Here is a 16310-nt window from a genome sequence, read left to right on the forward strand (position 1 = left end):
AACCCGGGTATGCACCAAAGGTGCAGTGTGAAAGCCCCTTAAATCAAAGAAAGATTACGGACTAGGCAATTTAGGGCCATATTTACTAACAGCTTGCGCCAGAGCAAACCCTCTTTTGGCGTTAAAAAACTACGGTCAGAATTTACTAAAGACACGCAGTGAAAAATTAGCATTGAAAAGGCATGGATAGGGTTAATTTTGCAGCTGATCTTATTGCATATGCATATTTGTAGGAGTTTCCTTTTCAGACGCAACATTTTTGGGAGGAGAGTATGTAAATGAATCACGCAAGGTGATTTACTAAGGTTTGTGCTAGTCAATTTACTGGTATTTGCAGTATTTACTGGTATTTTACTGGTATTCTTTAATTTGCAGTAGATCATGTGCAGAACTTTCCACTCCAAAATCGTCTCTTTTTTGGAATTGCGCTCTCACGCTAATTTACCCTGTTTAGTAAATCTGGCCCTTGGTTTCATGCATCAGTTATTGATTGAATTTTGAGATGCGGCTGTTTCACTCAAACATTAATGTGGGCGTGCAGTCCATTGTGGGTGGAGTTTAAGCAGACTAAAGGCCCGTTCATACCAATAATGATAACTATAAAGATAACGATAAATGTTTAGTTCTAAAAATCTTTCTAAATCTAAAAGAATAGCACTGTCCACACCACAGCTATAATTATAACAATATTTAGGAACAATATTGTTGGGATCACTTTCAGAACGATTTTTTTCCAGTTCTTGAATGAGAAAACACTGACAGCCAATCAGAATCCATCTAATTTAAGGGCTCGCGCATAAAAAACGGTAGATGACATTGTGGAGCAATTAATTGTCGAGTTCCAGAAAAAGACACTTTTCAAGGACATATGGAAAATGGATATATGGAAAATAATCGGTAATACCCTTGGAGAGGGATTATTATGCTAGACTAGCAAACAGTGTGACATAAAATTACCTCAGGTGTCCAGCACTAGATTCGACAGCATGTCTTGCTTCCATTGAAGTTGCAGTGAAAGAAACTAGGCGTTGTTTTTATTCCACTATATTGACTTCAGCTAAGTTCACTGTTAGATTAGATCGATTACGCTAGCTATTTACTCAAAACATAGCATGCTGAGGACATCTGCCGTGTAAATGCAATAAGAATAGCAAAAACATCGTGTACACTTTGAAACCACAGTGCATGAGCTTAGAATAAACAGACTGTTATAGTTTGTTGGTGTGGATGTAAATATAGTTATCTTTATAGTTTATGTTCTTGGTGTGAACGGGCTTTAAGTGACTTTTTTGTCTTGTCTTTGGTATCGTATCGAAAGAAAAAAGAACATTTTGTATGTATGTATTTTGTTGATGAGATTAACACTCAATGCCAATGTTTCTGTTCTTGACCTTTGGTTCCTGACCATAATTTTGGTTAACAGTCTTCGTTCCAAGCGTAAATTTTACCAGAACCACATTAGAAAAGAGAGATCTAGGTAAATATAATGCTTGTCTCACTTACTTCAAGACGTGTGTAGAGCCGTTGATCTGCGTGGCCGTGCAGGTCGCTCCTGGGCCCAAGATGGAAGGTCGGCGGTAGCGCTTGTGTCCGCAGCAGAGAATGATGAGGAAGGCACGACGGAAGGACTTGTTGAGGAAGGCGTAGAGGATGGGGTTGAGCATGGAGTTGATGTAACCCAGCCAGAGGCAGGCCGCCCACAGCTGCTCAGGAACACTGTAGTCTATGAAAGGGTCCACCACGTTCGTGATGAAGAAAGGGGCCCAGCACAGGCAGAAGCAACCCATGATGATACACAGAGTCTTGGCCGCCTTCGTCTCAGTCCGCATGCGGTGGTTGCGTTGGTGGTCTGCGCTGTCTGCGTTTCCTGCTCCTCCGGCCCGCTGCAGCATGCTGATCTGTCGGGCGTGTGCCCGTGCCGTGATGTAGATGCGTTGGTACGCCAGCACCATCAGGATCAGCGGTAAGTAGAAGGCCACGACTGAGCAGGTCAAAGCGTATGGCTTATTCACCATGAACACACATGATGTGGAGTTGCCGGAGAACTTCCGCTTCTCTATCTGTCAAGAGGATGTTAAAACATTCAGCTTAAGTAAACACTAAAGAATGTGCACTCTTAAAAGTAAAGGTTTCAAAAGGGGGTTTTCACAGTAATGCCATAGAAGAACCCTGTTTGGTTTCCCAAAAAACATGTGAATAACTTTTTTCTTCATGTGAAGAACTTTTTAAAAATCAAAAGAACATGCCTCAATGAAAACGAAGTATACTTCAAGTTAATTTAAAGTATACTTAAGTAATGTTCAAGCATATTTTCAAGTATACTTTATGAAGTATACTAATATCAATTTACTAGTAGTAAACTTGTAAGTGTACTATTTCAATACTGCTTGGGACTAAATTGGCCCACTTTTTAGTACATAAAAGTATATACGTTTAAGTGTACTGTAAGTGTAACAGTAGTAAACTTTAAGCGCACAACTAGTTCACAGCTACGTTTCTCATTTGTACTGTATCTGTACTACAAATGAACATAAGTATACAAGTAGTTTACTATTTTAATACTTGATACTAAACTTTTCAGTTTATGAAAGTACACTTTGAAGTATACTCTCAGTAAACTACAAGTTTAGTTGTTTTATACTGCAAGTAAGTGGACATAACATCATACTTATAGTTCACTATTTATATATTATTTTTGCACTATAGGTATACTACTATGTTCCTATTTAGGTATTAATTGTTTATAGTTTAAATATACCTTTAACTTTAACTGTTTCCATTTTAATATAATTTTATTTAGCTTTGTACATTCTTTATCAACACTTGAATGTTGGCAAGTTTCATAAAAAAGCATTATTTTAAACAAGAACCTGAGAAAATCGCATTTTTGTCAAAGATTATGTCCGGATCAGATTCAGAGCGATGATGAAAACACAGATGGTGTAGATCGAGTGCACTTACACCCCCAAAAGCTTCACAGTCATTGACCTGTTCCGGGGTTGACATTTCATTCAATAACGTTAGGCAGTTTTGATTTATATGCTGTTTAATGTTTGATGATCGCGTAGTTTTACATTTGCGTAAGCAACTTCTATCAATAGTTTCTGCTTCTTCTTCTCCTGTGTTTTAATACGGAGATTCTGTACTAGAAGATGCATAATAGCACCCCCTACTGTAACAGTAAAAAACATGGATAGCCAAAAAAATTCAGCCAATGGTGGAGAAAGAGTCAAGTAGATTTGCACACTATGAATTAGGAACATATTTGTTTTCTTTATAAATCAATATTTTCAAACAATGTAACTTTATAAGATATGTAAAACTATGTGCAAAAAGTATTTAATAGGCTACTCAATCACAACTACAAGCCAGATATACTCAATTATACTTTTAAGTACATCTTGATCAAAAGATTGAGTACGTGTATAGTTCAAATATACTTAGACCTTTCTGTCAGTATAGGTCAAATATGCTTAAGTGTGATTTTTAAGTATATTTCTGAAAAGTACATACAAAGTAGACTGAAAATATACTTGGAAAGTGGAAAGTTTACATGGATGTTAAAGATTCTTCATGGAACCATGATATATAAAGGCTACTATATATAAAGGACATTCCTTTACAAGGTTTCTAGCACTCCCTCTGCATCCCGTCATTATTTCCCACCCCGTGTGTCCTTGGCTTCAGGGAACAGTCGCTTGAGGAGACCTTTTAAGAGGTGGCTATACTTACAATATTTCTTCTGGTAAAACACAAGCACCTCTAGATATAGAAGAGACCTTAGCTAGAGGGCATGAGTCTATAAATATCTTGCTCCCAAAATACACTATTTAGAGACTCTCACCCATTCATATTAATTAAACATGCTTGACATTCTAAAGTACAGCATACTGTGACGTTCAGCACTATGTCAAGTATATTCAATTTGTAACTGCTAAATTAATTACTCCCCTAGAATTAAATTCGCCATCTGATGCATGATGTCCTCTAGTTAGGAAAGATTTTGAAAAGTCATATTAAACTTTCAGGGTGTGATTATACATTCAAATCATCATAAGTGATGACTTTTGACTCTTACCCATGATTATAGATGAACTTCATCTTTATGGCCACGTGTAAGCTGATATATCAGCCTTGGTGAATCATTTTTTAAAATGTATTTATTTGTTTATAATTATTGGCTGATAAGTTTTCTGTTTGGCTGATATGTAGAAGGCATGACTTTTATTTTGTCACTGGGAATGCATGTTTGACAAACTTTAAATACTTGATTTCAACCAACATATTTACTGTGTGTTGTATGTAAAATTAGCACTACCTTGTCTTCATATAAAAAATATGATTCCCAGTGTGCACAGATTTACCAGATTACTGAGTGCACTGTTGATTACAGTGTTTAGTTCCTTATCTATCTCTAAATTAAATAGTGTGATACCATAGCTATCTGCTTTATATCAGCCACCCTGCTCTCTAAGATACTGGCTGTAAAAAAAAGTGTATCAGTGGACCACAACCACATTGAAGCTACAGTTAAAAGCTACTGCAGCTCATCATATAAGTCTAATTTTGTTATGTGGTTATTTTTGGGAGTGACATGCACATTCACCTCATTAAATCTGTATAGTGTAAAAATGAACTGGTTGTCACTGCAGTGACGTCACTTTCTGCTGGACACTGACAGCATCTGAGATGCTGTGCTTGAAAATCACAGGAACAGGAACAACATACTTTGGGTTCATTTTAAGCAAGTAATACAGTCATTTTTGAACAATAGTTGAGTTAAATAAAACTACCCAGCAGGTTGGGCAAACATTTAACCCAATCGCTGGGTTTGTCCATTTTCAATCCAACTTTGCATTTTTTTATAGTGCATATTTAGTGTTTTTTGGCTGTATAAGCCCTTTGAAAAATTTAGGAAACTAAGTTCTAATAAGAAATGTTATTGCTTTTAAAGGTGCTAAAGAGGATGTTTTGTTTTATGCATTTTTTGCAATATTACTTGAAACTGTCTTTACTAACTGAAAAAAGACTATTTATTAAGTGCACTGAAAGGAATAATATTAATATACATCATCTGTGCACGAGGTAGGGCCTTAAAATCATCAGCCAATCGTTTACGCGATCATCGCGCAAACGATTGGCCCTCTGGCTTGTCAATCACTGCCGTGACGTTCCTTGTGCGAGACGAGCGCGGCTGTGCGCTCCAGTAACTTTCCACACTCCTCAGGCGCTGCATGCAATGTTTTTGTCAGGAGACAGGAGTAACAACTGCAGATTATGAGTTACCTGCGGTGAGTCCGACATAATGAATCCAAAAAACAAGACACAGCAAATGCCGGTGGTAAACAAACACTCAAGTTCCAATACTCGTGCACGAGTTTTGGGAGGCGTTCCCTCAAAATGAGCTGTGAAGGAGGGGGGTTGTTCTTACGCATGTGCTCATTTCAAAAACTCACTAACAGTCTTTGGTTTCTCAGTCGACGAAAAGATCCTCTTTAGCACCTTTAAGTAAAGTGCAATTAGTGACATACATTAGAAGCATGCTTAACTCCACAATTAATATCAACAACACCTAAAATTAAATTACTAGACATTGTAAGTGAAGAGAGCTTAATGAGAGTAATTAACACTGATTTTTTTTTTTTTAATCTGATCTAGGTCTGTGAGAACCATAAATTATAAACATACATACATATATAGTGTTTACTGTTTACAAACAGGCTGTTATTGATTTGATCCACAGAGGGAAGTGTAATGATGAGAACCATTAATCACTGTTCATCTGCGTCTCTCTCCTGCCCGCTCCTCACATAACTCCGAGCCCTCCAAACCATAAACCCAACACCATCCCTATCATTAATAATAAAAAAACCTTCAGTACATTTTTCTCTTATGAACTGCAAACAAATTTTGCATCAGTGTCAGGCTGCTTTTTTCTGAATAAGCTGGACTTTGGCCTGTGCTATCATTGATATTCAATATCACCCCGCTAATTAGTTCCTTCGAGAGGAGCTTTTGGCAAAACGGGAAGTTTCTGTGAAAGTGTGAAGTATAGGTATCCATTAATGTAATGACTGTGCATTCATTCATTCTTTTAGATTTTTTTTTTCTCATTGAAAATGCAGTTTGAATGAAGCTAAAATGAATAAACAAATATCAGCGTATAAACATGGGCAGACAATATGACTACGTGATGATGTGACGGGTCTTTTTTTTTTGTCTAAAGTCCTTAATAATAATTAAAAAACAAAGATATGACATCCAAAGTATGTAAGGAAGTACAACTAGATCTCTTTTATTGAATCCAAAAGGTTTTAATTATATTTTGCTATTTTGCTAGACACTGAAGTGTCAGAATCTTTCAGTTTAACCATCCGAAGGACAATACAGCCATTTCATTTGTGATTAAAATATCTTAAAATGTAATAAATGTATATATTTTTTATCCTAGCATGATTTTATAACATCATATATCAACATAGTACAAAATGATATTAAAATTATGTGTAGAAATTTTGTTATGAGAAAGAATATCTGGAAAAATTGTTGTCATTCGGAGTAACCAATATAAAGGGACCATTTTGGTTGGCATGTCCTGAAACATCAAATGTTTGAATATGTTGGAAAAAGTTGTAATATTTTAAAAACTTGTACTAAATATAAAATGTTTGATTGCCCTTTTGCTAGCTATCAGCCTGTTAGCATTGTTTGAAAATATCGTCATTCGGTACAACCAAAAGTGTCATTTGGTAAAACCGAAATTTTGGTGACAAATTTTGTCCATCTTGTAAAAAATTACAAAAGCGGTGTTAATTGATTAAAAAAAACACATAATCTCATTTTTAACACTTAATAAAACTTCAAAATTAATTACATCTCCTTTATGTTTTTTTACACTTTTAAAAACCTTATTCGTCAATGACCCAGATACATCTGTTTCCAAAGACCAAAAGTAAAACAGAAATGGTGTCACATGAATCTCATGAAACATTACATTTACAACATGCACATGAAAACAACACAACGTTTCCTTTCTCTAGCATGAATTTAATTATGGTGCATCACCGTGGGTCATTTTTGTTTGTTTATTGGAAAGTAATGAATTAAGATCCCAACCCGAGACTGTGGCATTTAATTTTCTCCTCAATCATCCCAACCTTCAAAGCTGATCTTTATGAGAGCTTCTACGTACTGCAATCACATTCCTAGAAACATGTGGCTTGGGTTCTGTGCATGGATGGATAATTGCCTTTTGTAAACTGCATATAGAGTGAAGAAGCCTGAAAAAGACTTTACATGCATCAAAAGTTTCTTTCATAATCACTCTCTGGATTTTTTATAAAGCCTTTAATAATCCACACTTGATTGCAAGGTGAGAGAGAATAAAAGAATCAAAATCAGACTGCCTTCACAAACCTTATCTGCAAAGACAGTCTACCATCTGATGGATGTGACTCACCAAATCATTTATTCCAATACTGTTCCAGCCCTGCATTATGGGTAAGAAGGAAATAACGGTTGGGATTATCCAGCATCCTCCGATCATTAGAGCCACTCTCAGTGGTGTCATCTTATTCCTGTAGACCAGTGGCTGGCAACAGATGGCATAGTACCTGTGAGGAAGGGTAAATAAACAGTATCTGTTGAATATTCTTCATTTGGCTACCCAAAAAGTGTATACAAAACAATTAAGACAAAATAAATGAATAATTGAAAAATATGTTGTGCAGTTCTTGGAAACTGCAACTTTAATATGCACGTGAATGACAACAACCTTGAAATATTCTGACAGACGATGACCTGTCAGTGCCCCTGACTGACAAAATGTCAACCTATCAAGCATCTGGAAAACATATTCTGTCAATTCTCGCAAAGGTGCTTCTTAACCTTTCTGATCTACCAGTCTGATCAGCTCAAGGTTGTTGGTTAAATGACACGGTTGACATTAACCATTAGTATTCTGAGGTACCAAAGAGAATATTACATCAACATAGCGATACAGAATTCAATAACACTGTGAATCAGTTGTAAACTGATATTTATATATATTTAAAGACAAACTATTGTTCAATAGTTTGGGTTCATTAAGAGTCATTAAATGTTTTTAAAAAATACATATCTTGGAGAATGTGTATATTTAATCAAAATACAGTAAAATGATAATATTGTGAAATATTATTTCAATTTAAAATAACTGTTTTCTATTTGAATATATTTTAAAATGTAATTTATTCCTGTGATCAAAGCTTAATTTTCAGCATCATTACTCCAGTCTTCAGTGTCACATGATCCTTCAGAAATCATTCTAATATGATGATTTGATGCTCAAGAAACATTTCTTATTATTGATGTTGAAATCAGTTGTGCTGCTCTGTATTTTTCTGAAAATATATTTGAAATAGTAATATTTTGGAACATTATAAATATATTTACTGTCACTTTTTGTTTAATTTAAAGGTGCCCTTGATTCAAAAATTGAATTTACCTCGACATAGTTAAATAACAAGAGTTCAGTACATGGAAATGACATACAGTGAGTCTCAAACTCCATTGTTTCCTCCTTTTTATATAAATCTCATTTGTTTAAAAGACCTCCGAAGAACAGGCGAATCTCAACATAACACCGACTGTTACGTAACAGTTGGGATCATTAATATGTACGCCCCCAATATATGCATATGCCAGCTCATGTTCAAGGCATTACACAAGGGCAGCCAGTATTAACGTCTGGATCTGTGCATAGCTGAATCATCAGACTAGGTAAGCAAGCAAGAACAATATTGAAAAATGGCAGATGGAGCAATAATAACTGACATGATTCATGATATCATGATATTTTTAGTGATATTTGTAAATTGTCTTTCTAAATGTTTTGTTAGCATGTTGCTAATGTACTGTTAAATGTGGTTAACGTTACCATTGTTTCTTACTGTATTCACGGAGACAAGAGCCGTCGCTATTTTCATTTTTAGACACTTGCAGTCTGTATAATTCATAAACACAACTTCATTCTTTATGAATCTCTCCAACAGTGTGTAATGTTAGCTTTAGCCACAGAGCACAGCCTCAAACTCATTCAGAATCAAATGTAAACATCCAAATAAATACCATACTTATGCGATTAGACATGTTGCATGACAAACACTTTGTAAAGATCCATTTTGAGGATTATATTAGCTGTTTGTACTTTTTTTATGTTGTTTAAGGCAAGTGCGAGCTCTTGGGGCGTGGAACACCAGATTTAAAGGGGCCGCGTACCCTGAATCGGCTCATTTATAATGATGCCCCAATATAGGCAGTTAAAAAAATTAATTAAAAAAAATCTATGGGGGATTTTGAGCTGAAACTTCACAGACACATTCAGGGGACACCTTAGACTTATATTACATCTTTAAAAAAAAAAAAAGTTCTAGGGCACCTTTACTGTGTTCTTGATTAAATAAAAGTATTAAAAAAAATCTTTCTGATCCTTCACTTTTGAAAAATAGTGTATGCTGTATAGTCTATCATAAGGAATATTATTGAAAATTCATTCACAAATCCAAGCAATACTGTAGGTCATAAAGAGAAGAACCAGACTGACATTCGGCAAATGTTAATCTGAGAATTCAATTCAATAATAAATCACATTGACTCTGTAGAAAACCACCAATAGGGTTGGGAAAATTGAAGAATCTTGACTTAAACTTAAATGGCACTCAGTTAACAAAGACTACTCTTTAAAGGGTAAAGTAATGCTTGACCTGCACTAGGTATAACTTGTCAAGGTGTCGCTGTTAATAACTGCACAATACAAGCCATCACAGTATCTACCAGGTACGGCTATAAATGATTACCAACTTCTAACAAAATAAATTCTTAAAAGTGTAACTATTTTTGTTTGATTGAAACAACATATGACTTGTTGAAGAACTGAAGATTTAAGAACCATGCCCCTAAAGGTCTTTACCTCTTGCACAACCTTTCACCCTTCACTTCCCATCACGTTCTAAGCCTCACACTCTGCAATCTACTGCACATTGTGAGATGAACCTCGAATGAACATTTTGTGTCTTGTGGCTGTCAAGGATGTATGGTCGGACAGGTCTGGTATTTCAAATAGTGAGAGAGAGGATTGAGGAAATGCCATAGAGGACAGTCTTTACTCACAAACCCTTTGACTAAATGGGACAGGTGTCTTTTCTCTCTCTCTAACCCAATACTTCAGTCTGTGTGTGTCAAAGTTTCTGTTTATATCCATGCCTCTGGCCATGTGTTCACCACAGCATGTTTAGAGCTCCACTCTGTCAATGTGGCCTCTGCCCCTACAGGTCAGAGTTGGGGTTTTATTGGACTTATATTGGCTTCAATGCATGTCCAAATTCCATTTGGTGGAGATGGTGGTGCAACAATGACATATTTCACCTCGCAAGAAACATAACAGGTGTTCTGAGTCAACTGTTTTGTCTGATTGACAAAATAACTGCAATAAAATTGCCTACATCAGGTCCCCAAATAACATCCTGATGCAATTTATTGACTCTTTATATGGGGGTGTTTGAATGGGACTCACAGATAATTCTTTTGTAATAAAATTTGGAAAGGATGGCCCTTCGGAGATTTGCAGCAGCGAGGGGAAGTATTTGTTAGAGAGTCAGCAGAAGCCCTGACCAAGCATTACTCAAAGTCTTAAATCATTCCGAGCCAGTGTCAGATAACTCCCTGCTGGAATCGAGAACTGGACTCATTCCGAAATGGAATTTGAGAGTGTCGGATAGGTCAGTCATCCAAGTTTACAGTTCTCTGTTTTGTTAACATAACATATACTACTGTTCAAAAGGCTGCATTAATTTGATCAAAAGTACTGTTCTTCCAAACCCCCAAATCTTTCCCCCAAAATCTTACTCAAAATTTAGTTCAAATTATCTGCGACTTCTGCAACTTTACCTAGGAAGTCTGACTTTGAAGCCAGCGCTTGTTTTGAATCAATTTGGCTCACAATAAAAGTCATGCACTCTTTTAGAGTATTCCCATTTCTCTAAACAGCTGAACTGGGACAATTTAAACAAGGCTACGCATAAGAATAATGGGCTTAATGTTCTCTCATTGTTCTGGTGGCATTTACTCCAGCCAGTGATAATAAAACGAAACATAATTAAAATGAGGTGACACAATTGCAGCAATTGCTTTAGTGCATAAAGCACAATATGTAAGATGCTCATAAAAATCATCATAAGGCCTTATGGATTTGGCTCTTATATATTTATTTCTTTGGCTGATATTAGCATGTGATAAACAAATTACTGTACCACCGCTCGGCCTTCCACACCTACATCCAGTCTGCTGTGAAGTAATTCTGGCTGGAAGACTTGCAGTTCTTGGACTGACTGTCAGCCATGGTCCATTGCTGTTAATGCCAACCACAGCCCTGTCAAAGACGGATGTCACAGAGTCAGCTCTGTGTACGTGCTCAACCAGCATATTGATTTTTCACCATGGCACCTGTAAGCGGTATCTAAAGGGATGAAAGAACCGCAGCAGAAAAAAGCGAGAAGGCTAGAGACAACATTACAGTTCCAATGAACTGTAGCAGCCCTGACTCACATGGAGCCCGAGGCAAGGGGTGAGCTACCTTTAGTAACTAACAGATATCACCATACTTCCCCAGCTGATTGATTATAATATCTGCAAATATCTTGTAAACAAGTTTTCTGAAATGTTAAGTTTAAATATGCAAATTAGCAATTATCTATTTAAATATGCACTAATTTGCATGCATCTCCAGGATAAAATTCTGAAACTGAAGTCTTACAGAGGATTTTTAGATATCGTTTTTTTCACTCCATAAATCAGAAAATACTGTCAACAGCCAGAAAAAAAGTCACAGTGTTTTTTTTTTTATGTATAAAATCAGGAAAATTATAAAAAATATTTATTAAAAACCTCTGTAATAACCTTCAGATATTAGATCTGATAAAATCTGTAAAGTCTGCTTTAAGTAAGTGCTACCAAAGTGGATATTTTTGTCTCAGTGCATGAGAAAAAAAAAAAAAAAAAAAAAACATTTTGAGAAAACAGCCTTTAAAGAAATGTACTGTAATGTGAAAACAGTGGTATCTGTCAGGAGTTATTAAGCAGAGAAACACACGAGACAGGAGGAGTAACGAACCTTATCCATCTTGTTTACTATTCACTTCCATTCTCACACACATTATATCAGAACACTTCAACACAATTCACTCCTGAACACAACAATAACCTCAGATGCAAGCAGATAAAGTGCATTAAAATAACACTTAAAAGTGTAGTTTGGATGTTTTCATTCCACTAGTCTGATACAATATGTGATGAAAAGCCAAACAGCCCAAAATCTCAAAATTGGCCAGTGCATGAAAAAAAAAAAAATGATGTCGTGCATTAAGCAATAAATACGAAAGTGACTTCAAACTGCTCATTGGTCATATATATGATGGTCTTAAATAAATGATAAAGTTCAAATTTTCATCAATACATCATCAATCCTTCTTCCAAAACATTTTTGTCCTACCCTGATTCATTATGGTAAGCATATTGTAAGTGTATACATTTTAAACCTGACGGGATGGTTTTTGCAGGAAATTGCACCTACATGTGTCTGGTGTGGGAATGGCATAGGTTAGTTGTCACAACGAGCGAGAAAGTTGACATGGAGCAGCTAAATCTCCAACCTCAGGGGAATCACCTGTTTTAAACACACACACCGAACAGAGGAGAGTGCTGGCGAAAAGAGTTTGAGACAGAGCTCGTAATAAAACAAGAATCAACATAGGCTTGGCTTTTCAGAGATGGCAAGAACTGAGGGATTTGAAATGTTGTAAAAGCAACATGAAGATGGTGTTTTTATTACTCAACAGGTGAGTAAGGTATTTTATTGAACAGATAAATTGCCATATGTAGCTCTCAAACAGAGTTCACTATAAAGAATTATCTATTGTGAACGGTCATATCATTATGGTTTTTGTAGCGCTGTGCTGCATTTTATTTATTTATTCAGAGCAGAAGCACAACCAAAACAATGTTCTTCCTCAAAATGCATGCAGTTTTGTTTCTTAAATGCAGGAGGGCAACAGCCTTCAATATAAAAACATGACACCATGAATATTCGATCATCCTTCTATAGCAGCAAGTCCTTCCCATCAGGCATGGCTTTCCTCTCAGATGTCAAACTGAATTTCAAGAAGCACTGAACCACTGTCTTTATGGTGCCCCAATGGCTTTACACTGAATCAGTCAGACAAATCAAATCTGTGATCAGAATCAACAACATGCAGTCAGTTTTTGCACAATTCCCAAAGCATGTACGAACGATCAGTCATGCAAATGTGTTTCCCTGAGGGTCGAGCCTGTGGGGAAATAGTTTCATGAAAGTCTGCGTGAAAATCCAATTCCAAGCTTGGCTGGCACTGGACAAGCTGTGATGTGGAGAAATTAACCTCCAGCCAAATGAAAAGCCAATGTCTGGGCTGCATGGGCAGACACCCAGTTCTAATGACTATAAGCTCATAAGTGAGATCCACCTATATCATAGTTTTTACAGGCTCATGCTCACCATTTCCCACTCTTTATGGCTCTTTCAAGTAACGCATCATTTATAAATGGAGTAATATGAACACAGAGTTGTTTGAGAGGCTATTTTTAGGGGGGTTTATTGAGTGGCTCGTAGAGACTCATCCTCAAGATAGTTCTAGAGATCTTGTAGTCTGGACAGAAAGCCTATGCGATGTCCATAATAGATTCAAAAACATTTCCGGCAGTAAACCAGTATGATGTATCAGGCATGCTTGGAGAACACACGTTTCATTGTTGTCATATAAAATGCCCTTCAGAACAGTGCAAAGTTCTTCACATTAAAACTGAAAGCTGAGATACACAGGGAAATCATCTCACTCATGCTGCTTTGCCAATAAAAATGGCATAATAAAGTGTACATTTGCATTAAAATGATTACAACCTCAAATTAAATCTTACAGGAATGCATCAGCTTAAAGAGGAATAACACTGCAGTCACTGCATTGCGCAAGAGTGTACGACATTTTGTAACTGCCGCTGAAAGACCTCCTGACAGCTCCCATGTTGCTCTTTTGTTCCCTGTGTGGAGGCTGATCAGGTGCGGCACTCCACATTTCATTTCTGTAGTGCCATCTGGGTCTCTTTCTTCCATGCTGTTGAGGTGTGCAAACAAGTTGTGACAGCAAAATCAGTTTACAACTTACAAACGTTTTTTTGCTAGGTCAAGTGTTGAGCTCTGAGTATTTTGTCTGCTTATTGCAATGTTGTCAGCGTGTATTACAATATATACTCCAGAACCAACCACTTCCGTAATGTGAGATGTTTCCAAGTGAAACTAAGTGTATAACTAGAAATTTTCTTTTTTTTTCCTTTGTGAATTGATTGATTCATGTAAAGTGTGAGTCCATATCAGAAAAGAGCCTGACCTCTACAGAAGTTGTGGATGATTACATTGCTGGCAAAAACTTTAGAGGATGGTTTTTAACCAGGATGAGGAGGGCTGAAGGTCAAGTTCACCCTGAAGACGGATCCCAATGGAAACAGTTTGTCTTCAAAACTATTGCTGTAAACTTTAGTACATAACATAATTGACATTACATTTCTGGCTCTGTTACTGTGCAAAATTCCTAATAGCATTGATAATAGCCTAGCTATTGGTTAACATTAGTTCACCCAAAAATTTCTGTCATTAATTACTCACCCTCATGTCGTTCCATACCCATAAGACCTTCGTTCATCTTCAGAACACAAATTAAGATATTTTTGATGAAGTCCGAGAGGTTTATGACTGTCCATAGACTGCAATATTAGGTAACGCTTTAGATTACAGCCCGGAAAGTACTGCGTAATTACAACGAATTTACAGCATAACTTTCAATAATTATAGTGCAACTATACAGTAAGTATGTGTAAGTATAGGGGAACAATATGTAAAGTATTGGGAATAAAGGGGTAACAACCAGGAAAATAACAAATTATTTATACTGTAAATATTTTATATCTAAGGGGTACTTATGACATATAACTAAGGGGTAAGTATGACATTACGGGCCGTAAATTAAAGTGGTGCTTGTTACCCTCTTATTTCATGTATTTACAGGGTAAGTAATTAATAAAATGCAAACAATCTGATATCACTGACAAACCTTTATTTGAAAAACAACTTTATTAAAAACAGGTCTACAACACTTATTATTCATTTTTTTTAAATCAACTTTTCATTTCAAACTCTAAAGTCCTGACAGAAAGTAACAAGTTTTGTCCTTTTTTTGGTTGTTGTTGTTTCTCACTTGGTTTCCACCTGCTGTTGTTTCTCAGCTGATGAATCTTAAGAAGGAATCCCGTTGCTATTCTGTATTATAAGAAAATACAGTAAACCCCAAAATTTTCTCATGGTTTAGGCTATTCATCTTTTCGCTTCCGACCAACTGTCACCAGCACCTGCATGAGAGTCGACTTCACGTTTATCGATGCACATTGAAATGAGCAACGTGAAGCTTTCATGACGTTCTCCCGGGAGATTCATGTGAAACTCGCGCGAGAACTGCCGTCTCTGTTATTCTGTCTTGTTTGTTTCTCATTCTCATTATCTGTTATTCTGTGTATTTTGTTGTGAGCATTACTAAAAAAATAATAATAATAAAAAAAATAAAAAAACTGACGGCATCCAACATCTGCGTGAGTTTCTCAGCATGCCTACGTCAACTTCAAGTTACGTCAAGCATGAACTCTAAACCCTCGCATGCACGCGCAGGAGACAGTTGATCGAAAGTTTTAAAAATATTCAAATATTTGGTATTTTTCTTACAAATACGTATCGTTTCACTTCAGAAGACATCGATTCATCCATTAGGGTCGTATGGATTACTGTAGTTATTGCTGTTTGTGCTGTTTGATGCTTTGACTTTTAGGAACACGTGAGCTTGCATTATAAAGCATTCCCAGATGATCTATTTTTTTTTTCTAAAATCCTTTTTGTATTTCATCTTAAGAAGGAAAGTCGTATACATCTCAGATGGCATGAGGGTAAAAGATGAGTAAACGGTGAGCACATTTCCGGGGATTCCCTCTTAAGATTCATCAGTGGAAAGAAAGAAAAAGAGGAACAAGAGGAGGAAGAAGCCAAGCAAGAAAATGAATAAGAAGTGTTGCAACTTTAAATCTGTTTTGAAATAAGTTGTTTTTCAAATAAAGTTTTCCAAGTGATATGACTGTTTGTGTTTTTATTTATTTATTTATTTATTTTTATTAATTACTTACCCTGTAACTACATGAAATAAGAG

At 36.2% G+C, this 16310-nt stretch overlaps 1 protein-coding gene across 4 annotated transcripts in view; it reads right to left on the reverse strand.

Annotated features, from left to right (window-relative positions):
* LOC137020079 (5-hydroxytryptamine receptor 4-like) overlaps nt 1-16310 on the reverse strand; it is a 139900-nt gene that overhangs the window by 66974 nt on the left and 56616 nt on the right. For all 4 annotated transcript variants that reach the window (XM_067385284.1, XM_067385308.1, XM_067385300.1 and 1 more), the window contains exons 5-6: nt 7460-7613; nt 1504-2060 (exon numbers count right to left, since the gene is read on the reverse strand). In XM_067385284.1, the coding sequence (XP_067241385.1) occupies nt 1504-2060; nt 7460-7613 (711 nt within the window). The remainder of the gene's footprint in view (nt 1-1503; nt 2061-7459; nt 7614-16310) is intronic.

Source organism: Chanodichthys erythropterus, chromosome 1 (genome assembly GCF_024489055.1).
Source record: "Chanodichthys erythropterus isolate Z2021 chromosome 1, ASM2448905v1, whole genome shotgun sequence".
NCBI classification, from domain to species: Eukaryota; Metazoa; Chordata; class Actinopteri; order Cypriniformes; family Xenocyprididae; genus Chanodichthys; species Chanodichthys erythropterus.